The 24,310-nt window shown below is 46.1% G+C and overlaps 1 protein-coding gene across 2 annotated transcripts; it reads left to right on the plus strand.

Moving 5' to 3' along the window:
- The first annotated feature begins 6,404 nt into the window (after nt 1–6,404).
- Nucleotides 6,405–15,862, plus strand: FASLG (Fas ligand). Of its 2 annotated transcripts, XM_053247993.1 has the most exons (4): nt 6,405–6,826; nt 7,029–7,074; nt 10,182–10,235; nt 14,966–15,862. In XM_053247993.1, the coding sequence occupies exons 1-4, from the start codon at nt 6,533–6,535 to the stop codon at nt 15,358–15,360; spliced, it is 789 nt and encodes a 262-aa protein (XP_053103968.1). In that variant the 5' UTR covers nt 6,405–6,532; the 3' UTR covers nt 15,361–15,862. The 2 variants fall into 2 exon arrangements, 1 of the variants encoding a protein (XP_053103968.1); XR_008306556.1 differs by lacking the exons at nt 6,405–6,826; nt 7,029–7,074; nt 10,182–10,235 and adding an exon at nt 11,689–12,120 and having other exon boundaries at nt 14,966–15,101.
- The last annotated feature ends 8,448 nt before the right edge of the window (nt 15,863–24,310 follow it).

Here is a 24,310-nt window from a genome sequence, read left to right on the forward strand (position 1 = left end):
CTATCCTGCAAGAGAAAGATATCGTGCAGGCGCTTTGAGAAGGAGCATGTGTTCCCTGAAGTTGCATGTCAGACTAGATGGCAAGCTGGGGTGGGACCTGAGCCTGAGGAAGAGAGAGCGGCAGCTCTGGAAAGAGTAGTAGCTGTCTCTCCTGTGTCAGTCAGATGGCATGATGGAGGGGAGAGGGCTGGAGCAGAGAAGTAGGTAGGCAGCATGAGAGAAACGGAAACAAGTGGGGGGGGGGGCAGAGAGAGACAGAGAGCACAGGATGAGGAGGGGGAGAGAGATTCTCCCTCAGTCCTTCAAGAAAAGGGCCGTGGGGATTTAATTGTGCTAGAGTTCAACTAAAGTTTTACAAGCCAAATGTTGGCTTGAATGCCTCTTGTTCTGGTTTCCTCTTGCTGAAATTGTGATTTTATTTTTTAAAGTAAGTATGCTTCATGATAGAGAACATATTTTTCCCTCTTTCAGTTCAATAATACAAAGAAACTCTAGCAGTAAATAGAAAATGGAAAACAGAAATGGCATGGAATGACTTCAGAGGTATTAATGGTCAAATTGTTCCAAGGCTTGTGGAATCCCTGATGCACACAGGCCAGATCACAAACTACTGTGGGCAGATGAAACTCACTGTTTCCAGACTGAGGTCAATCTCCCTCAGCTTGGTATTGCTGGGTGGCATAAGCACTAGTCGGTGTCTTCACTAGTTCAACTTCAATGAAAGCGTACTCCTGACATGTTGGGCTAAATACATGTAAATAATGACATGTTAGGCTAAATAGACAAAACTATTTTCAGAAAGATGGGCCAAACTACATGTTAAATTAAGCCTATCACGAAGAGACTGACATAATACCAGAAGTGTCCCTCCCCCACAAAAAACAGCCATGGAGTTGGGGAGAGGACCAGGACTTCAAACAGGTGGGGAGAGAAGTTAGCACTTTCCCACAGGAGCGTTTTCCAACAGACATTTCCCCTTTATTTAATTATTTAATTAATTTTTATTTAATATACTGCCTGACTCCAAAGCTCTAGGCAGTTCACAACCATAAATACGACACCACAATAAAACAAACGATTAAACCTGCAATGATTTAACACAATTTAAAATATTCAAACATTATTTTGATTAATCAATTACACCATCTTCATAGTCAGCTGCTTACGTTCCTGCAGCTTGAAGGATTCATGAAAACCCGTTCACTTTTGTACTCCTTCACTTTCTCCTTTATTTTCCCATCTAGTGCCGCATAACCCTTTAGACCGATTTCTGTTTTCTTCTGTATAAGAGCTCTTTCAAAAGCTGATACATAAGTTAAGCTACAAATGTTTATAGGGAGTGCTTTCCACAGCCCAGAGTGACTACAGAGAAGGCCCACTCCTGAGGCGCTGCTGGATGAGCTGGCGGCATCCAGAGACGGGCCTCTCTCGATGACCTTAATGTGCGGTGGGGATCCTGCAGAAGAAGGCGCTCTCCCAGGTAACCTGGTCCTAATCTGTTTTGGGCTTTAAAGGTAATTACCTTTTAATTAAAGCAGACATTTGCTCCTGAAGCAGCTATTTACAGGAAATAGTCACATTTGGGGTGAATCGATGTTTTGGGAAGCAATTCCTTGCAAGCCCCTTTTGCCAGGTCCAGAGGGCAAAAATAGTTGCAATCCATTGCCAAAAAAGTGAAAACGGTGAGTGCTATTCACCCCACAAGTCCCCACTTTGCAGTAACAAATTGCATAAAATTTACATATATTAACTGGCATAATATACATTATGACTATTATTGCAGACATATTTAGCTAAAAATAGGACACTGAGAATAAATACAACTCGCCACTCTGGCGAAGCCGGAATTGGAGATCAGGAGAACTGTGTGTCAGCCTGCAGTCTAGGTACTCAGTTCTCAAGGCCCCTGCTTCTTAACCTTAGGTTTACCACCAGCCTTTCATCCACTGCAAGTAGCAGGGTACCTCACTGTTGTTCAAGAGACTAGCCTCAGTAACTAGTTTGTCTGCACCAAAGAACTACTTGGTGCCTTGAGATGATGTATGTTTAAATAATCAGCACAGGAAGCATGTAGTGAACACAGTACTTTATTTTGTTATATTTTAACTCAACATTTGACTCTTTTTTAAAAATAACAAACATTATTTAATCAGTACAGTTGGTCTGTGCATGACTTCCTCTGCCTCTAGCACAGCACTGTCTTAGGTGAGCCTGTGTGTGTGTGTGTGGGGGGGGGTGTTCCCGCAGCCCTTTCTGCTCAGAAGCCACATCCAGAGTTCAAAGCTCTGAGTCATTTTGCATGGTAAAGTGGGCATTAGTTTCATCTATATCCCCCCCACTAGTCCTGGTATTCAATACTGGATCAGTGCTCTAGGCTTCTTGCTTCTGTGGCTGTGTGGTGAGAGGGATGCTTTGTGGAGTGTGAGCTGTGGTTCTAGTCCTGTCTGTCCCACCACACTCCATCTTATTTTTCTATTTTTGCCTCTGATGTCATTGTTGCTATCCAGGCATTTTTGTCTTCATTCCTGTTGCCAAGATAACCTCTTTAGGGGCTCCCAGGAGCACCCTTACATCTGATTTGAAGCAACAGGCTTGTAGTTTCCATTTTGTCTCTCTGAACTCACGAGATCAGGGGCTCACCATTTTGCTTACATGAGCTAAGTCACACGGGTATGTACTGAAAGAGGACTATTCCTCTCCTCCCCTCTCTGATTTTAGCCCAGGTGAGGAAGCCAATTTAGACACAAGGTAATTAAGTGCTATTCTTCCAACAAGAATGGCCAAATACTCTCCTCTATGTTGGCACATCAGATTAGCTTTGAGCTTTTAGCCTTCACAGGAAAGAATAATGTTAAGAATAATGAGGTTGCAGCCTCATCAATCTCTAACAGAAGCGTTAATAGACCCAAGGCTCAGGAGGTACACTTGTTAAAACATTCCAGCACCTATCAAGGTTATCTTGACCACATGAGATAAGCTCTAATGTGCCCATTCCCTCCACAAGCCTATTCACTTCATTGTGCTTCTAGAGCACACCCAACAAAGTTTGAACAGAACAGAATGTATTATTTTGTCCATCACAGATGTCACCCTTTTCAGCAGAAAGGTATGGTCAACATTTGGCCATAGGGCAAGATGTGGCCTATTTCTGTCCTTGAGACCACCAAGTGGTGTGTCTCTTCTTACTTGTTTCATGTTCATGTGCCTGGGCATCTGCTATACTACCGTGCTGTGCCTGGACTCTTGTGCCCATCCCACTTCCGCCTCCCAGATCAGCCCTTTTCCCAAGCTTGATCTGTGCAGCACGCTTGACCCATGAGGGTTACCCAGGTCTCTGTTCCTGCCTCCTTGCCTCCCTGCCTGCCCCTGAGGAGAAAGGTTCCTCAGCATCAGCCAAACAACAAGTGTCCATACACACCACTGGAAGGAAGTGAGGTATACTAATCCCTACCCTGAAATCTCAGCTCCCTTCTTTTCCTGATCCCCTTTAAAGTCTAAAGCTGTTCTCTAAGACTGTTTATCTGATCAGCGTTGAATAGATTTAATTCTGACCTCAAGCCAAAGTGCCTCTTCGTAGCTTCAATTTAGTCCTATTGATTTATTAGCCTTGTTAGTTTTACTAGTTAATACTGTGTTGCTTATTAATCAAAATTTCTCTTCTGTACCCCTAAACCCTCAAATAAACCTGGGTGTATTTGAACTACAGTTCTCTGTCAGTCATTTCCAAGACCGAAGCTTGGCACATATTTATTCTGTAAAGAGCTGCTCACTTTAGATCTGAGGGTTCCTCACACAAGCCCCAAAATTAGTCAGAGATGGTTTGTCAACCCCTCAGAGCAGTATAATTAATATTCCCCAATGCCCAATCACAGGACTCAATCCCACCCCTCCTGTTTTCCATCTCCATATTCTTTCCTGCTAAGCAATTGGGAAGGAGCTTTTTAAAATGTGAGTGTGAGGAAACAGCTCAGATAAGGACCTCAAACACATTCCACATCCACACGAGCTTCATCCAGATGTTACATTCAAAAAATGAGGTGGAAGTCTCCCCTCCCCTGCCCCTCGTGCACCAGCCATTCTTCCCTGCTGGGAGGGTCCATCACATTTACAGTCTTCACCTGAAGAGGCAAAGGCCGTAAGCTGATGCAGGGTGTTTCCATGATTGGAAAGCTCCAGCTACTTTGAATCAGCAGGCTGAAAGTGGTAGAATATATTGCAGGCAACAAGTATTCAAGTTCTAAGGGAAGAGATCAGGAAACAAAATGCTGTTCTGCTGCAAGTGACTGAACCAGAACCATGAATTGGAAACAAAACTTTCAGCTCCTAACTTAGTATCTTCATAGTGTAGTGAACTTGTGGGTAGGGATGTGCATGGTCCGGAGCAGTCCGGACCAGCACCGAAGGGGGGCCTTTCTTTTAGGGCGGGGAGGGCTTACTTACCCCTCCCGCCTCTTTGCCCCCGTCAGAGGCCGTATTGTACCTCGTAAATGGGGCGCTGGAAACCAGCCGCCCCCCCCGCGAGTGGATTAGGGCCAAAAATTAGTAAAGTACTGCCACCGTCCCGCCCTCCCCCCTCCCTCCCTCCCCCCCACCCCCCGAGTGCTCACCGCATTGTTTCCAGAAAAAGAGAGGAGCTCGCGAACAGAGCTCCTCTCTCGGCAAAGTCTGTGGCCCAACTGGGGCCTGGGGCGCGTGATACGACATCTAAAGGAACTTCCGCCGGAGGCCTGGTCTACCCAGCGGGATGAGGCCGGGTAGATCGGGCCACCGGCGGAAGTTCCTTTAGATGTCGTAGCGCGCGCGTGCCCCAGGCCCCAGTTGGGCTACAGACTTTGCCGAGAGAGGAGCTCTGTTCGCGAGCTCCTCTCTTTTTCTGGAAACAATGCGGTGAGCACTCGGGGGGGGGGCGGGGTGAGAGAGGGAGGGAGGGTGGGACGGTGGCAGTACTTTACTAATTTTTGGCCCTCATCCGCTCGCGGGGGGGGGGGCGGCGGGGGAGGCTGGTTTCCAGCGCCCCATTTACGAGGTACAATACGGCCTCTGGCGGGGGCAAAGAGGCGGGAGGGGTAAGTAAGCCCTCCCCGCCCTAAAAGAAAGGCCCCCCCACCCGGACCCAGACCGGCCAGGTCCGAACCTGTCCGGCAGTTCGGAGGCCTCCAGACCGGCCTCCAGACCGGTTCGGACACACTCCTACTTGTGGGTACCCAGATGGGGGAAGCCATCAAAGGTCTTATAAGAGGACACACATCCTTTACCTGGTGGGTGTGAGTGAGTGAGTGACGTGACCCATCCTCCTTCTCTCCCCCAGCCAAGTTTTTTTGTGGTCTGTGAAAAGAAACAGCAGGTTTGTTGAGATTCAGTACACGACAGATTTGGAGACTCTGGAATCTGAAGAAGCTGAGCAGGGAACTGAAGGTCTACTTTGGGTGCAAGGGTCTGCTCCCCAGGAATTGATGTAACCTGTTGCTTGACTTGTAGGAATGCTTTGCTGTTTAAATTCAATCTATTGCCTAATCTGGTTATTAGCAAAAGAGAGAGCTGGTCTTGTGGTAACAAGCATGAATTGTCCCCTTTGCTAAGCAGGGTATGCTCTGGTTTATATTTGAATGGGAGACTGCATGTGTGAGCACTATACGATCCCTTAGGGGATGGGGCCAGTCTGGGAAGAGCACCAGTGTGCTTGCATGCAGAAGATTCCAGTTCCCCTCCTTGGCATCTCCAAGATAGGGTTGAGAGAGATGCCTGCCTGCAACCTTGGAGAGGCTGCTGCCAGTCTATGTAGACAATACTGAGCTAGATGGACTAGTGCTCTGACTTGGTACAAGGCAGCTCTGAGCTTCCTAGGTTCAAATATTACAAAGGCACCATAAGCCTCCAGTGATCTCCAAGGGTCAGAGTCGGGTTGCACCACTGGAACTTCTCACTCCTCAGCAAAATGGGGAGCAACAACAACAACTATTTATATACCACTTTTCAACAAAAGTTTCCAAAGCAGTTTATACAGAGAAATAATAAATAAATAAGATGGTTCCCTGTCCCCAAAGGGATCACAATCTAAAAAGAAACATAAGACAGACACCAGCAACAGTCACTGGAAATACTGTGCCGAGGGTGGATAGGGCCAGTTACTCTCCCCCTGCTAAATAAAGAGAATCACCACATTAGAAATGTGCCTCTTTGCCCAGTTAGCAGGGGAGCAGGTGTGTAACGACAGTGTTACCATGTTGGGCTCCACATAAACAGCTTGCTTGGGCATCTTTTCCATTACAGTTGCTGGAGTTGCCTTGGGGCTTGCTCATGTTCTTCACTCTCTGCAGGCAGGGCTACACTATCATGCATCAGAGCAGTGGGTGTACACTCTCTGAGGTTTTCTGCTGTCAGCCAAAACGCTTTGCAGTGGTGGGTGCAGGTGTCGTGTGAGGGATGCAGCACAGGAAGAGAACATTTCTTTGATGCAGCATCTGAACTTGGCTCAGCAGGAGTGAGTGAAGAATTCAGAGTCTCGGGTATCCAATTTGAGTGTCTCCTGGCCATGCAACAGAACCAGCATTATATGTATCCCCAGGTCTTCTGGACAAACAGCAGTGCAGTTTCTGGCTCTGACTTTCCCTCGCCAGGGTTGTGTCCCATTGGAATTGTGCCCCATCAGGATGCCCGCCCCCCTCTGCCTGTGCCAAAGAGGAAAAAGCATAGGCAGAACAAGAGGGATGGCACGTGTCTCTGCTTCCTGGTGGTTTTTTTGCTGACCTTCTTTGCCCTCACTGGGGTTGGGTTGGCAATGTTTCAAATCCTCCATCTGCAGCAGGAACTCGAGTCAATGAAAGAGGTAATTACCACTCACTTACCTGAGTGCATGAAAAAATTAAGAGGAGGCACCTGGGGGCACATCTTGAACTGGGCAAAGGGTTATCCTGTGCCACTGAAGCTTACCTGGATTTGCAGATCCTGAGGATGTGGGGCCCCTCATTAAAAATGGTATGGGGTAGTTTTTCTTCCTAAGTATAAATGTTTGACTCTTACCTTGACAGCTTTCCAGCTCTGGACATGTGCCTCAATCGCCTGAGATGCTCAAAGGTGAGAAGTCCTTGTTTGGGGTGGGGGGGGAGGGGTGGCGGCAGCAGCAGCACAAGGCATCTGACAGAGTCTCTTGTGTCCTGATTGATGTGGTCCCTGAGTTTCTCAACACTCTAGTTGTGTTTTTTATGATCTTCAGATTTATTTTTTTGTCTGGAATAGTAATTGTATATTTCTGACAGCAAAGGAAACCCGGGCCATTTTAACTGCATTATTTGAGTGACATTCTATGAAACAGTCAGGTCTAAGTATCAAAAAACTCTGGGAGTATTCTGATTGCAGATTTAGCTTCTCCCTTTCTACTCTTTATAAATTGCCTGTGCTGCTCTGAAACAATGAGTGGGTTTGAGGAAGGGTATGTTTTATCCACTACGAGTGAGTATTTGGAATGACTGGATATTTTATCAAGAGAGTATCTGATTGGACAGCACTGTGGTTCTGTGTCTTAAATATAATTTGCTAGTTTATTGTCTTGATACAGCACATGATATTCTTGTGCACATGATAGTCTGTGGGTGGGGGCGGGGGAGTAAAAAATGGCTGTTAGTATATTAAACCTTTAAACCAGAAGGTGTTGTGAATGCAGTGCTGGACCTAGGCAGCTTGAGTTAGAATTCCACTCCTAGGTTCAAACTCTTGGCTCAAACTGACCTTCCCCAGGCAGGGTATGTAGGGGAGACGAAGCCTTCCTCTTGCTCTTCCATCCTGTTTATATAGGCAGCTTGAATGCCTCGTGTCAGAGAACTCTCAGTGATCCACAGTGGACTTCCAGATGTTTCGTTGTGCAATTTTAGAAAGGAACTGATTTGAGAGCAGAGGATTATTTTGATCACCACTTTATAGAAAGAAAGCCCAGCTACAATTAGCCACCACAAGCACAAAGATTTTCCTATTCAGCAACTCTGCAAGCAGTCTTGCCTGCAGTAGATAAAAGGGTTTGCTGAGATGGACCCAGGGGCGTAGCAAGGTTGGAGTGGGCCTAGATATAAGATTTTAAAATGCCCCCCCCTCACTGAAGCTCAGCTAAGTAAATAAATCTTAAATGAGGCTGAATAGTGATAACAAAAAGCAGTGTGTGTGTGTGTGTGTGTGTGTGTGTGTGTATGTATATGTGTATGTGTATATATATATATATATATATATATATATATATATATATATATATATATATATATATATATAAACACCTATGTGCCACAATAGAACATCATCCTAAATTATTTTTTAAAAGGTTTTGTTAATTGTGCATGATGCAAGTCATTTAATGGTACTAGATAAAGACATGCTGTTCTGGTAGCTCCAGGTCTTAACACACATCAATTTCAGAGGATAAATATGCCTGAAGGAAGCCCAGGCGGGTGTGTAGCTGGGGGAGTCAGGCATGTGACTTGCCTCTGGCCCCCAGACAAGTGGGCCCCCAGACAACTATCTCCCCTTGCCCTATTATAGTTACACCCCTGGACGGACCCCTTCAGCTCCTGCACAGTCCCATGAGAGTGGATGATTGGAGAGGAAGGCGAAAAGATCATGAACTGCTTCTCGGGCAGTGCTCCTCACAAGAGGCTGCTCTTGGGGCCACAAACACAGTAGCAGCAACTACTGTACAGCTCACTAGCTTCCTGCCTATTGTGGACAGTGAAATTGGCAAAGGAAATGCTTTCTGTTTCATGTTACTTCTGCATCCATTTTCCTTCTGAGATATCTGCAGATCTGGCCTGACTTTTCCCCTTAGCCCAAGAGGGCCATGTGCGTAAATGAAAAAGAAACAGGATGCAGGTGATGGTTCCCAGTCTTGAATATCTTCCTAGTCCTTGAGGCACAGTCCTTAACTTTTTTAATTTTGGCCTAGTCATTGTAGCATTGGCAACATTTTCTGTGGGAAGATAAGAGGAAGTAGCTTTTTTTGCTCTGAAGGGAAGCGCTTGCTCCCCACCCAAGACTCCTGCTTCTGGACTGTAATGAGTGACTTTGTTGTGTCATCTGTCAGGTCATTCTAGACATCCATTTTAGTGATGTGCACGACCTCCAGACCGGTCTGATCATGGGGTGGTCTGTTAGTTCGAACACCGGGGTGGGGGTTCCTTTAAGGGTGGGGGGAGGGTGTAATTACCCCTCCCGCCACTTTCCCCCCACCAGCGCACATTTTTTGGGAAGCATTTGGGGCAGCCGGATACCTCCCTGCCACCCCTTCCCCCTCTTGGCAGCAAAAGGCTTCAGAAAGCCTTTTGTGCGTGTGCACATTGTGCGCACGTCATGTCTCCGCAATGTGCACACGCCACATCTCCGTGTCTCCCAGGCCACGCAGAGGCCAATTGCGCAGGCACACAGCCTCTAAATGGCCACCACGCTGAGGGGAGAAGGCTGGAAACCGGCCGAAGATTGGCCAAACTGGCCGGAGGGGGCCATAAAGAGAGCTGGCAGGGGGAGGGGGAACCTCTGCAGACCCCCCCAGCTCCAGGAACTACCCGAGGGGGATATCCCCAAGGGGGATAAGGTAAAACATTTTTATTTTTATTTTTTTTTTAAAATAACCTTTCGCAACCCCCCCAAACAGTCAGGGGGTGTTCGGTCTGGTTTGGTTCAACCCTGAACCTTCTAATCGGTTCGACTTCAAACTTTTCAAACATCAAAACTGTTCACACTTCTCTAATGATGGGTGCTACCTACCACCCAACCACAAAAGAAATGGGCAAGCAAGTGATTTTAAACAAATTTTTAAAAATCAAGGAGATCACAAGCCAGTCGGAAAATAGTGCCAGAAAACCAATCTGCAAGGGAAAAACGGGCCTCCAAAATGGCACTTGAAACGTCAAAACATTTCAAATTGAAATGGCATTTTGTTCCTAGCTTGAAACAGGCCCTTTATTTAAGGGTGTTTTGTTTCAAGCTCAAAATACTCAAAACAGCCCATTTTGAGTCAAAACATTTCAACATTGAAATGTTTTGCACATCCCTAGACCCACCCAGAAGAGGGAACATGCATAGCTAGTCTTAAGTTTTCAGTTCCTTGTCTTGTTCATTGTTATTCCTGATATAATCCTGTGTTATGTTCCAAGCTGACACAGTATCTAATTACCTTTCCCCCCTTTTTCTCTACTATAATACAGGACTTCGGAATGGAACAGCAGAAAAGAAAGTCAAGAGGAGAGCACATTTAACAGGTGTGCAGCATAAAGGGTAACAAGTCATCCTTCAGACAGTGATGACATAGAAGGCTAATGCAGCTATGGAACCTATTGGGGTGGCAGGATTGATGTCCTCTTGGTTACCTTGAAAATGTTCTTGGAATAAAACGATGTTCTGCAATCTCCACTGAATCTCTAAAAGCAGTGGGTAGAGGGGAGAAACAGCGGAGGTGAGAAAGGGCGGGGCTCTTTCCCCCTTGCATTCCACATACTCCCAGCAGTATTTATCTCTTGCTTGTACAAGACAGTTCTGGAAATCTGGAAATGGGGGTGGGGGAGTGCAGGGGAGATGGAGGGAAATATTAAGCATATCTTCCTTTCCCACCCCCTATTTCTCCTCTAAACCATGTCTTCCTCACCCCACACACCACTTTTTAGATGGGAAAGGTCCTCCAGGTTCCTAAACACTGGTCTGTTACCAGTTTGGCCCTCAGACAACTAAGGCTGCCAGGCCCAGATCCTGGTAGAGCCCCTACAGAAAAGAAGCCCCCTCAGGAAGGAAAGGCAAGTCCCACCTGGTGTGGCTCTTCCCAGCACTATACTGCAAAAAGTTGTAATCTCCCATCGGGGCAACCCTCAGAGGCACAAGGAGCTCTCTTGGGGTCCTAGCTTTACTATGCAGACCACAATTACTATCCTGCATTAACAAGTTCTGCTTTGTAATCATTGGGGGAAGAGAGCAGTTTCCTCCACAGGTTTGCCCGGAAAAGGTGAGAGAGCTCTGTGGGCTGTGTTCACAGAGCAGAAGCTTTCTGGGGCTCACAAATCTGAGTCCCACTTCCGAAGTTGTGGTAGCAGCAGGAAAAAAGTTGCTGGGGCTCTGCTTGTCTACGGCATTTGAAGAAACATTTCTTAAGAAGCCCATTGAGTCAACATCTATTCGTTAAGGAGCTTGACCTCCACTATGTGACTTCTTAGAGTAATTTTGAATGTCCTTTTCTCCAGATGTAGCCATTACTTGCCAAATTGGAAGCCCAGGACATATTACCCCAAAGAGAAGGGACAACATGACACAGTTGAGCCCCTCTGACATCATGCTTTGCCCTGGACAATAGGGCAGTCTGTGAGCTCAATTGAGGTACAGCTGCCCGTAGATGTGCTCTTGGAATCTTTATGGTATTCTGGCAGCTCAGTTTAAAAGTGGGAGCTGCATCTTTGAGGTGGTGTTCCTTGCCACATTGCTACATCTATATTATTAATTCTCCAGGGTGTGCCTTGGAATGTGCGTCCCAGAGCCCAGATGATTGGCTGGGCGGCGGATGCACCTGATTGGCTGAGGCATCCAGGAGGATTGGTTGCCGGGGCGGCCCAGCCGTGGAGGCCAGAGGTGCCTTGCCAGGCTACGGAGGCAAGGCCCAGGAGGGGGGAAAGAAAGTGGCGGGGGTGGTGGCGGCAGAAGTGGCAGTGGGGAGGGGAGGGGGCTGGGCCCGGAAGCAGAGACTGGGGCAGAAGGCGGGGGGGGGAAGGTAACCGCCGGCCCCAAAGACTGCACAGATTCTCTGTGCGGGGTTGGCTAGTTAATGCCCCCCAGATTGGCTAGTTGGCTAGTAAATGCCCCCCAGATTAAGTGCTGAGTTGTGGGTGATATTGTCGAGGTTGAGTAAGCCTAGGCATGTCTTTGCTAGACCTAGGTCATGGCAATAGCAATAGGGCTGATCCACCAGAGAGCAGAGATTGGTGCACATCATTCAGAAGCTGGTGCAAGTATGACTACTACCAGGTCCAAGCACATGAACTGGGCCAAAGCAGCAACCCTATTATAATGAAGGGAAAAAACCTAAGGCTAAGTTGTACATATCTGTACAGTTTAGTCCTAGTGACCTACAATTTGTAAATCATGCTTGAGGATACTTATGGAAAGGTATGTATTACCTATGGCAGGGGTGAAGCTATAATTGGGCAGACATATACTAAGAACAAGAGACAAAAACGAGTTTCCTATGCCAGTTAGTCGTTGGCTGTCTGGCCATCTTGCGGCTGGGCCAGCCCGCTGCTCGGTGGCCCATCCACTCACTCCCCTGGCTCACCTCACCTCTCCCTACACCAGCCAGCTGGCCACTCACCTGGCCATCCCACCTCTCACCATCCTGCCCGCTCACCTGGCTCCTGGGCTGGTGGGAAGTGGGAAACAGGGGTGTGCAAGCTGGCTCAACTTCGAGCCAGCTCGAGCTTGAACCTCAGTTCGAGTGGCTCAGTCTCAAACTGAATTGAGCCCAGTTTGGCCTGAGGTCGAGCCAAAGCCCCCGGGCCAGGTTGGGCCCGGCTTGGGGGGTGCCAGATACATTAAAAGTCTTTTTTTTAAAAGGCAGACTTACTACTGCAGAGGGCTTTGGGGGCCTCAACGGGTGCTGCTGCTGCAGCTGGAGAGGGGTGTCTCTGGTGGTTCGGCCTCCCCCCAGTCTCTTATGGGCTGTTCCAGGCCTTTGTGAGTGTTTGGCAGCCATTTTTAGGCTACTACGCTTGCGCAGGTTGAAATCCGGCCACGCAAATGGCCTGCGTGCAAGCACAGCGGCCTTAAAAATGGCCACCATGCACTCACAGATGGCCAAAATGGCCCATAGGAGATTGGGGGAGGCCAGTGGGGGCAGGGGGGACCACCAGAGAAATCCCCTCCCACAGCAGCACCCCCTGAGAACCCAAAGCCATTGTCTGCCTTTTAAAAAACAACCACCTAATTTTAACGTGTCTGGCACCCCTGAACCGGGTCCAAACAGGTTTGAATTTGAACAAAACTGGGCCCCAAGTTCAGGGATGCCAAAAACAAATATGTCTGGTTCAGTTCGAGTCCAATTTGGACTTGAACCGAACTGGGCAAACTGGTTTTGTGCACTTCCCTAGTAGGAAAGGCCTAAATGGGGTCTTCTCACTCCCCAGCAGCCCACAGCTTGCTGGGAATGCAAGACCTGCAGTGCATGCACATCCTGCATTCCTAGCAAGCTCTGGGCTGCTGGGAAGCAAGAAGGCCACATTTGGGGCTTTCCCACTTCTCACCACCTGGGTGCCAGGGGAGTGGGCAGGACAGCAAGTGGCGGCAGCAGGGATGGCAGATCAGCCAGCAGGTGATCAGGGCCCCCCTCACCATCAGTTGGTGTGTGAAGATGGGGGCAGCCTGTGTTCTCACTACACCACTGACCTATGGGGTATCCACTGTGAGATTTGCTGGAGCAAATCAAGTAGGACAAGCAATATTCTGAAGAGTTAGTAGTGCTCTACACTCTGATGCATGTTTTTTCAAAGACCCAGCCCTTAACACATAACCAAGTTTTTGAGAGATAGAATCTATCTGGTATCCTGACCGCTGAACAAATGTGGAAACTAAAAAGGTCAGGACCAAAATAAGATGGGCATAATTTTCTTCCTGTATTTTCTTTCTCGCTTTTCTTCTCAAATGTAAGATTTCCAGCAGAGAAATGATATAAAAAGACTGGCTTATTCAGTCCCTGGCATCTCCAGGTTGGGCAATGATAAAATCCTGACTCAGAGTCCACAATAGTGAGCTAGGTACACCAATGGTCTGACTTGGTATACAGCAAGTGTCTATGTTGCGGATTGACTAGCAACAAGCAAGTTACAAAATAGGTACTAAGTTTCCAAATGCTATTGTTCTTCAGGCAGGACGTCTTTAAAAAGAGGTGGGGGAGTGATCTGGGGAATAGAAAAGCCCACCTGGGCCATGGCTCAAAAATGGCAATATTTTTTTTTAAATAATGCATTTCATGACTTGTGAGATTGTATGTAAGTGGGATGATGTGGAGTAGGGGAGGGGAGCCTATGTTACAAGTTTTTACTTGGCCCAAACAAATGCTTGAATCCTGCTGATGGGAGAAGTTAGAATCCAGGTGTGAGTTGAGGGATCTTTCCATATGTTAATAAAGTGTGGCATATTCAGAGCTTTCACACAAATTCCAAGTACGATCTTACTCCCCACATATACGCAGGCTTCCACTCTCCTTCCTAGCAGGATTTTACCATCTGTACACACACCAGCTGGAGATCTCGTGCAGGATTTGCAGCACCCACCTCCCAGAGAGCTCTTGCCTTCTGAGAAGAGCCCACTCTTTTTCCTAAATACCACAAGAGTGGTAATGAAAAAGGGTGGGCTGTTGGAATGCAAAAGCTAGCTTGGCAGTGTTGTGAAAATTGTGCAAGATCCCTGCTCAGTCTGTGTGCAGAGGGGAAGAAGCAGTATGTACATATCAGGTGGTATAAAGATATGATAAATAAATAAATAAAATGTGTAAGGGGGTATGGTTGCGCTTGGAACTTGCACAGAAGCTTTGAATATTCCATACTTTATTGCTGTATGGAAAGATTCTAGGCTACCAGAGGGATTGGCTGGGTGCAGAGAAGAAGTCCTCAATAGCCAGTGATTCAGGCAAAGCCTGGCAGCTGCTCTGGAAGCATCTGCTTTTGGAGGGGATGGGCAGGGCTAACTTTTGACTCTGGCATGCAGGCAGGTAGAAGGATGGGGTCCTGGGTGAGCCATACCTGCTTGCAGGGATAGGCTCTTATGAGTTTTGTCCTGGAAGGAACACCAGGTTTTCAGGATCAAGGTTTACAGTTCAGCACCCTTCAGTGTTCTATAGAAAACCATTCTTTTACCACAAGTACTGCCCCAGAAATATTAGAATGTCTTGCACAATAGTGGGGCTTGAGGAAAAAACTCCTTGTTGCCATATTTTCACAATGACATTTCATGTGTCTAGGCAAAGCAAACCAGAAGTCTCTTCCACTGGAATGGGAGAGCACCTATGGACATGCCTTCCTCTCTGGTGTTTGGTTTGAAAACAAGGGCCTGGTGATTGATGAAGCTGGACTCTACTTTGTGTATTCCAAAGTGTTCTTTCGAGGCCAGACCTGCACCAACCAACCTCTTCAACACATGATTTTCAAAAGAAATCCAACGTATCCTGACATTCAAGTGCTGATGGAAGACAGAAAAATTAACTACTGCGTGGCAAGACACATGTGGGGCAGAAGTAGCTACCTGGGTGCCATATTCAACCTTTCCAGGCAAGACAGTCTGTACGTGAGTGTCTCTGAAGTCACACTGGTGAATTTTGAAGAGTCAAAAACCTTCTTTGGCTTGTATATGCTTTAGAAAGAACAACAATCTAGCACAATCATACAGACTGTTGGGAATCCTGAGCAACACAAGCCACTACGTGGGACAACCTGGTCTACAAAGATGGGCTATAATGATTGTTTCTGTAGGAAGCCCATCAGATACCCATGACTTGAGTTCTGACAATGAAATAATCAAAAAAGGCCTGAAATGAATCTTCATTTTAAATTCAACACCAACCTTTCCTTTGCTTAGCCACACGTCTTACTCTGCAGGGGGATCCAGGAAAACTTTGGCTGCAGACAAAGTAGGCATTTGTGTCATAAGAAACTATTCATAACTACCCCAGAAGATACAAAAACAGAAAAGCTGAATTTTGACCCATTCATGGAGACTGTTTTGGGTTGTATGGCAACTGAGATGGGATGTAAAGGAAAGAAAAGGAAATTGCTAGATTCTATCTAGCATACTTCATGTCTTCATTTATGTCTTTATGTATTTATACACCAGTCTTGACATTAAATTTCTAAAAAGAAAACCTGTTTTGTTTTGCTCTCAGTCTTTGAAGATCTATGCTATTCATTGATCACTTTTTAAAAAAATTCGGGTTCTCTTTATAGTATTAGTGGCAGCTTTTGAGTCCACACCACCACGCTTAGCATCAATCTTTATTCTGGTCCAATACCAGTCAACAAAAATCACAAGAATATTAGTACCAATACAACAAATCAAATACAATACCCAGTGCCACCAAAAAAACAAACAAAAAAACCAGTCTGTATACAATTAATTGAGAACCTGTTGCTTCCTTCTACTACATGTCATAGAGAAAAATCTTACAACTTTATAATTTCAACATTGGTGTCAGAAAGAAGGAGATGAGTATATAAAAATCATCTGTCTTGCCCAGGTAATCTGTCAAAATTGGAAATATAAATGAAGAATAGATGTCCTCATAGAACAAACAGTAAAGTAAAATAATGCTCTCCTGATTAATGTATAACCTAACTACAGGGGCACAAACATTGGGAATAAGGTATGCATAAATATCTCCCCTCCAGAAGGGCAGAAGACAACACACTGAAGCGTGCCAACATAAACACTCTCCATGATCCTGGGAGAGAAAGGTCTTATAGGTATTTTGCCAGAGCAAACGTTGTGCTAAAATTCCCTACAGAGGCAGAACACATAATCCAGACCCTTGCCTCCTTCAAGGGTACATCCTGCAGAATTTCCTTTGCCTTTAAAAAAATCTAAGGTAATTGGCACCAGTGGAGAAAATCTGTAGCTCTGAAGTTTCTCCCCTACTGCTTTCCTCCAACCAGACTCATAACTGTCTATTAGGATGGAGAGGATCAGCCCAATAGAGTTAAATTTTAGTTTAAGCCAATAGTTGATTATAATGACGAATACAAGCCTCAAGTGAGACTAGTCCCACTCCGATTCTGAGAGTGGCATTAGAAGCACAGCTGGGTGCTCCCAGGATTGTTCTAGGAAACTTAGATTGTATTACTTCCAGGGGGTGAAAATCTCTATAAATACACAGCTGTGCACCATAGGTTAACTGAGCCACCACCTTGTCCTGGAAGACTTGAATCCCTGAGGATATATGTAGGCCTACTTCCATAGGGGTGGGGGGGAAACCCTAACTAAGTAAGTGTAGTGATCAGACTCCCCTCCCCCTAAAGAGTTAACTTGAAGTGAACCCTGTCTTGACTGACAGGCTGGTGAAATCCAGGGTTCAGCCAACTGGCATACCAGGTGGGTGGGATCTAGAGAGCCGTTGCCAGGATGAAGGGAGGTCTTTGTTAGAGAAAGAAGCTAGGCGGGAGGTGTACAGGATGACATGCGGCCATGGAAGTTGGCAGCAGGAGAATGACTCTGTAGATTGTTGAAAGAAAGGAGGGCAAGGAAGCTTGAATTCTCATCTGGAGTTTGGTGAGTTCAAGGAAAGGAAGCCTGGGCTTTAGCTTCAGGAAGATTAATTTAGAGAAAAGTCTGTTGAGTCAGACTTTGCATTAGAATTTCTATTTCTTTTGTGTGCATGGTTTTTCGTATTCCTGATACTGGTCTATTATTGCTTACCTGTAACATAATTAAAATAAGATGCACTAGCCTACGCCCATCCTACCTAGGGCATTGCAAAAGACCCTTAAAACAGTTAAGCGTGAATAAAAGACAACCTATTTTTTTGTAACATTCCAAGTATTTTTAACTGTATTTAAAAGCTGAGAAAGCCTCAGACAGAAACAATCTGTAGTAATAGAATAAAACTGGGTATTTTTAGTTCTTTTCTTTTTACAAGGCTCTCTGAGTTGGTTTTTAACTCAGGAAACGGGGGGGGGGGATGGGGATTCCTCTGGTGCAATCACATCCTCAAATGGTCAGAAACTATCAGTTTTCTCACCATGTGCAGGCTTGCACATGGGAGATTTTTGTACTTGCCCAAGAGCAAAACAAAGAGAGTTTCCCTGGGATTCCACACCAAGCACAGAGAGGTTCAAGCTCTGTTGATAAGATGGGTGGCAGCGGCAGCATTTTAAACTTACTGGGAATATAGAATAGTTTTAGGAGAAGCCTAGCCAGGCAGCTCAAGCAGAGATTATTCAGCATTTCTTTCCCTCGCATGAGCTTGCTCTGAGACAAAGGCTGTAATCCACTTTAGTAGGGGTAAAGCACTTCTTTGCACCTTTTGAGTAACATATGCTGACTGGGCCCTCCATGAACCATTGACCTGGAAAACTACACATAGGTACTTTTATAATTTAACTTGTTCAATCTCATAAGCATTAATCATTAATAAGCACTTATGTTCGATAAATCTCTTGGCAAATACCATAATTTGAATTGAATTTAAATGGATTTGGAGTGGCCAATGGATTTGGCCTATTTCAGTGAAGGATAAGATATGCATATAGCAGTGCAGAAATTGGGTGAGATGCCAACTTTGGTGGATGGAAGTGAGAATTTAATAGAAATTGTACCAGTGAATTGATGTAATAATTAAATAAGGGGACCCGTATGCATGCCTGTTTCACTCCCCTCTGCACAGGAATTGAACGTGATAAGTGGCCCTACTTGCATGTCACCTTCAATAGTTGTTGATGTTGTTATATAGCATACGGAGGCCTGCAAGTAACCAGCAATCCATAACAGAGGCCTCCAGTTTTGCCCAGAATCTATCCATAGATTTGGAGTCAAATACCAATTTTAAAACCCAACAAAAGCCACAAATAAAGCTCCCTGGGGTCTCAAAATATATTTTTCTGCCAAATGCTTTAAAATCAGGTATTGAACTATGGTGGACTGACCTGCTCTGAAACCTGCTTGTTCTTCTAATATATCCTCACTGCCCGGCCATTCCCACCTTAGCATCAATAACTTAAAATCTTGGTGCTTCAGAACCGTTGTGGAAGAGATTTAACACAGAATTGTCTACAAGGGAGGAGAGAATCTTAAAGTATTCTTCCTTGGTCTAATAGTGAGTCCAACCCCAACAGAGCTTTTTCATTGCTTGCCTACCTTACAGTTCCACTCGCCATTCATTGATCCCATTTCCTCCTTGTCTATCACTGCCTTTTATCCTACAGTGTCAGACAGTTGGTGGCTGACCCACACCTGGCATTCTTTTGTTACCTGACATAGAGGCGAGTCTCACGATCAGTGAGACTTGCTGGAAGGGGGTTTGCAGGGAGAGTGGGCTTAGCCCTGGTTGGCCGTATCGGCTGCCCACATTACTGCCGGCTCTGTCACAGAGCTGGCGGGGGCTGCGGGGGTCGGAGGCCGCACAGAGAGACTGCACGGAAGAAGCATTCTGGAAAGAACCCCGAGCCCAGGAGGCTGCTTGCAGCCTCCTGATTGGGGATCTACTCATGTGTTGCCGTGTGCCATGGCAACACACGAGCAAAAAGAGGAGGTTTAACGGAACGCTCACTCCCTTAACCTTGTCTTAGGGGAGGGGTACTTCGGGCAGTTAGCTGCCAGGAGCTGCATGGCTCCCGTTGCTGAACATGACCACCCAAAAGCAGGCTAGGCTCCCTTAGCCCGCTTTGGGGCAATCGTGAGAATCGCCTCATTTTCTTCTTAAAGTATCAGGCCCTCTTTCCTTGTCACCTGCTGTTGCTCCTCCCAAGATTCAAACACACATGCACCAAGTCAATGCCAGATGAGGAAAGGCCTTTTGTTCACTTCTGCATCTAACACGTTGCCCCAAACCCATCTTCAGAGGCTCTGCTCAAAATTTGCTTATAACATAGATACTAAGTATACTATAGGCGGAAAGGTTAAACAGTATTATATCATGTTGTTTCACCCAACCTCCCCACCATCATGACCTTTTGTGGTTTCTCAAAGCCTTTTAAAGTTCAGAATTGCCTGCTGAACAAGTGTGTCAGTCATTTTCCCACAGATTCATTAAAAGACTAGGGTATGAGGAGCAGAAGTTGAAAAGCACACATGAAACCAAAACACCATAGATGGGTCGTCCCCCAAACCCTATATTTACAGTTGAAGATTTGCGAACTAATAGTGAAGCCCACACTGACTCAGTATCTTTGGGGGAGGTCTCCTTAGATAGTTTGTTTTCCTTTCAAGGGCCTTTCATGGGTTTGTTGAAATAAATATGTTTTAAATTTCTACACATTAAGAAAATTGCTCTCATTAGGTTTTATGGCAACATTACGAATACGACAAATATTTATTTGCACATCAACCCACTGTTTTGCCCCTCAGGCCCCCTTTCTGCCCCAAATCTGCCCCAAAGACATGTAAACTTCAGGAATTCTTTAAAAATCAGCCCTTTCTCTAATTCCTTTGGAATCTGGGTGGCAGCAGGCACCCATTGGGGCACTACCACCTGACCCACTCTTCTGCCCCCAGAGCCTCCTTTCTGCCCCAAATCCACCCCAAATAACATCAACATCACACATCATCAACAACAGCAGAGCTTTGGAAAAGATCAGGCAGATTTCTAAAGGTCATGCACATCCACATCCCCCCCCCCCAGAAATGCAATTGATCTACACACAACAGTGTGAAACAACAACAGTGAAAAGCACACTGCCCCACGCAGTGTGCTCACTGGCCAATGAGGGTATATTTTACCCTTAAATTTCCTTAAAAGGAATAAGGAGGCAATTGCCAGCAGATCAGCCCATGCTTTCGCTGGCCAATCTGCAGGCTGGAAGGGCCGGAAATTCAAACAGATGTCAAAACTCAAAATGGAGACTGAAGGAGAAAGACTTTTTGTGATTGCAAAATGGAGTTCTAAAACAGCCAAAACATTTTGTATCCGAAACAGGGACGTTTTGTTTTGGCTACAAAATTTTCTGTTTTGAGCATTGGGTGTTTTGTTTTGGCTACAAAACAGCCGAAATGGCCTGTTTTGGGCACAAAACGTTTTTTATCTGAAAAGAAACTCACATCCCTACCCCAGTTTCAAAGGGGAGAGGCAGTCTCCCCCCCCCCGGAGATTTTGCAATTCACTCCCTGCAGGACAGGCAAGGAGAGGCAGAAAAGCACCCACACCACTTAGGGGAGAAATTGCATCAAAAATTTCATAGGGAAAAAGCCGCCCTCTGGCCCTTTCTCCACCCACAAGGAGGGGGCTATTGCCCCTTTAAGTCTCAAATGGGGGAGGCCTCAGTAGTTTGTTTAAAAGCAGGGGACAGGACCCCCCACTTAGAGGAAGAGATGCTGCTCCCACCCAAAGGCTGGGGGGTGGGGAGTATGGCCCTGAAGCACCAAAGAATAGAGAAGAAAGGATAAGCCATGCTCTCCCCTGCAGAAAATGTGAAATACTAATTAGGAAATGGGAGGCTGTCCCCCCACTCAGGGAGGGGGTACTGTCCCTGGGGGGCAAAGGAGGATAGGGAGCCCCCCCCCAAAGCAGAGACAGGTGTAGGGAGAGCTGCTTGGCCCTTCACAGACAGAAAAGGGGGAAAGGGAAGGGGGCTTACTTGAGTGGGAAGGAGTGTGCGTGCATGGGGAGGAGGATGGGGGAGGTAGCGCTCCATTCAAAGGTGCCCGCCAATTAACGGTCTCTTCCTGGGAGAAGAGAAGAGCCAGACAGCTTGTCATCATTGATGAAACCATGAATTTGGCTGCATATCAAAAAATTCTAGAGAACAATGTCAGCCCATCTGTCCAAGAGCTGAAGCTCAGCTGAAAGTGGGTCATGCAGCAGGACGATGACCCTAAACATTCAAGTAAGTCTACCACAGAATGACTGAAGAAGAAGAGATTCTGTGTTTTGGAATGGCCAAGTCAAAGTCCCAACCTAAACCCTATTGAAATGTTGTGGGAAGACCTGAAGTGAGCTCTTCATGCAAGCAAGTCCTTCAGTGTCACAGAGCTGGAACAGTTTTTTTATGGAAGAATGGGCCAAGATTCCTCCAAGCTGATGTGAGATACTGATAATCAGGAAACGTTTTGTTGCAGTTATTGCTACTCAAGGAGGTCCCACCAGTTACTGAATGAAGGGTTCACATACTTTTTCACACAAGGATGTTTGTTTAATCTTTCTGTTAGATGAATATTCAAAATATATCATTTTTGCCTGAGTTACTTATTCAGTGAGGTTCCCATGGTTTAGCTTAGGATCTAACCTTGTTTTGAATAAGAATTGGGCAAACATGCAGATCATCCTAGGGGTTCACCTTTTTTTTTTCTTAGCAGTGTATTTAATGAGCCCTTTCTCGCAAGCAGGGAAAGGGCTCCAACGGGGCAAGGGGAGGAAGCTGTGAAAAGCTTGCCTCCTCACAGCTGATCAAGTCCTTGCCTCTGGGCGGGCGGGTCACTCGGCCAGATGATCACCAGCTGCTGCCGCTTGCTCTGAGGGTCGGGGTGTCAGGGTGCATTATGGGGATCCTCCTCCCCTCCCTGAGCCTTCTAGCCATAGCTGCTTCCACCCACAGCTGACAGACAATTGGTCACACGAGGTTAAGGAGCGCTTGCTCCCTTAACCTCATTTTGAAGGGAGGCTTTGTAGGCGGGGCGCCGACATGGTGCCGATGGGATCAGCCCAATCCCGGCGGTTCACCTGCACATGAAAGCCAGGCTGGGCTCCCTTAGCCTGGTTTTACACGTACACATGAATAGCCTCAATGTATAGCAAGATTCTCATTCCCCTAATATTGTTTGCCATCCCTTTGCTCCCCAAAACTACAAACAAAAACAACAACAAAACTAGTTGTCACTCCTAGAGTGACTATGCAAAGGTATATATTTTAATTCCTTTTTCAATCTGTGTATGTGTGTGCTTGCTGAGATATGTTTCTGACTTTTGGATAGATGAAGAGAGGCAATAAGAGTATGGGGGAGAAAAATGATCACTAGAGCCAATAGAAGAATTGCAGCCATTGGTAGACAGAGACCATTATAACTGGTTGGTGGCTAGAGAAGGATCAGCATATACTAGGCGTGTGCCTGCCCAAAAATATTGGATCTGATCCAATACGATAAGTATCTGAATCTGATTTAAGGACTTTTAATCATATCAGATATCATATCATTATCGGGTTTCCAATAAAAGTTGGAAATATTCCCCACAGAGGTCTGTGGGGAAATTGGGGGGGAAAGTCGGAATGGCTGTTCAGAGAACTCTGATCTGGAACATGTGTAATACAGGATGACTGAACTCTGCGTATTTAATTTTAAGTAAATCGGACCATTTATTGATTTTCCGAGAATCACAGTTAAAGTGATGTCACACCCAAGACTACATTACTTTTTTTTTTTAAGGTTAAATAATTAAATAATGTATTTTCACAACTATAATCTGTGGGTTATACAAGATTTTGCATCCCAGGAGGGTGTGTGTAAGGAATTGAGTGGGGTACACAGGATAATTTTTACATAGATGGCATCTCTGCACAATATGCAGCCCTACATAGTATTCATCCCGGCATGATAGGCATTTTCTTTGTACTGTCCTTTCCTCTCAAATGAGTACAGATAGTAGCAGCCATGATCACCACTACTGTTAACTGATTTGTTTGCTTGTTTGACAAGGTACTCCTTTGCAAGCCTTGCAAACTATGCATTTCCCTTTATATTATCCACTCCTCCCAAATGAGTACAGTTGGCAGCAGCTGCGATTGGTGGAATTGTTCACCCAAAGTTTTTGTTGTTGTTGTCCTTGCTTAGCAAGGTGTTCTTGCACCCACACACTGCTGTAAAAGATTGCTTTCATTAAAGCATGAAGGAGAGCCTTTTGTAGCAGCATGGGTATGCAAGAAACAACCAAAAGAAACTTTGGGTGAACAATATGCGAATCATTGCTGCTGCCAGCTGTACTTATTCAGGAGAAGCAAATAATACAAAGAAAATGTGTAGTATGTAAGGCAAGAGTGCATATTATGCAATGGATAACCTTGTGGGGGGAGGGGGAAGGGGTGGTGAATAATAGAGGTCATCATGGCTCCTGCCATCTGTACTCATTCAGGAGGAGCATCCAATACAAACAAAATGATATTATGCTGGGGTATGTACTATGCAGGGTGTTTGCATAACAATCAGCTGTGTATTATACTCACCTGTGGGTCATATTCATAAAAATATGGGTAACTGTGCAGGCAAGCAGGCAGGCAGCTGGCAGACGATGGCAGCCATTAGGAGCGAGCACAAACATAAAATCGTGGTTTGATTCGAATTCGAACTGAACCACGTGCCCGCGAACTGGTTTGGTTGAATTGACTGGCTGGTCTGGCTGTTCAAGGGGAATCCTCCAGTGAGGATTCCCCTTTACAGGCAAAGGGGTGGAGTAATCCTCTAAAGCTCAACGGGGGGTGGGGGTGGGGCAGCAAGAGAAGTAGTTTAAAGTTCTTACCAGCCCGGCGTAGTTGCCAGCACCACTGCTCACCACCCTGGCACAGCCCAATTGCGCAGCAATCCCTCTTCTGGCCTCCGTGGATGTGCATGAGCGGAGACTGGAACCGTGCCGCTGCCGCACAGGTGGCTTACTGAAGGGGGATTGCCGTGTGCTTGG

This window comes from Hemicordylus capensis, chromosome 4, assembly GCF_027244095.1.
Source record: "Hemicordylus capensis ecotype Gifberg chromosome 4, rHemCap1.1.pri, whole genome shotgun sequence".
Lineage (NCBI taxonomy): Eukaryota > Metazoa > Chordata > Lepidosauria > Squamata > Cordylidae > Hemicordylus > Hemicordylus capensis.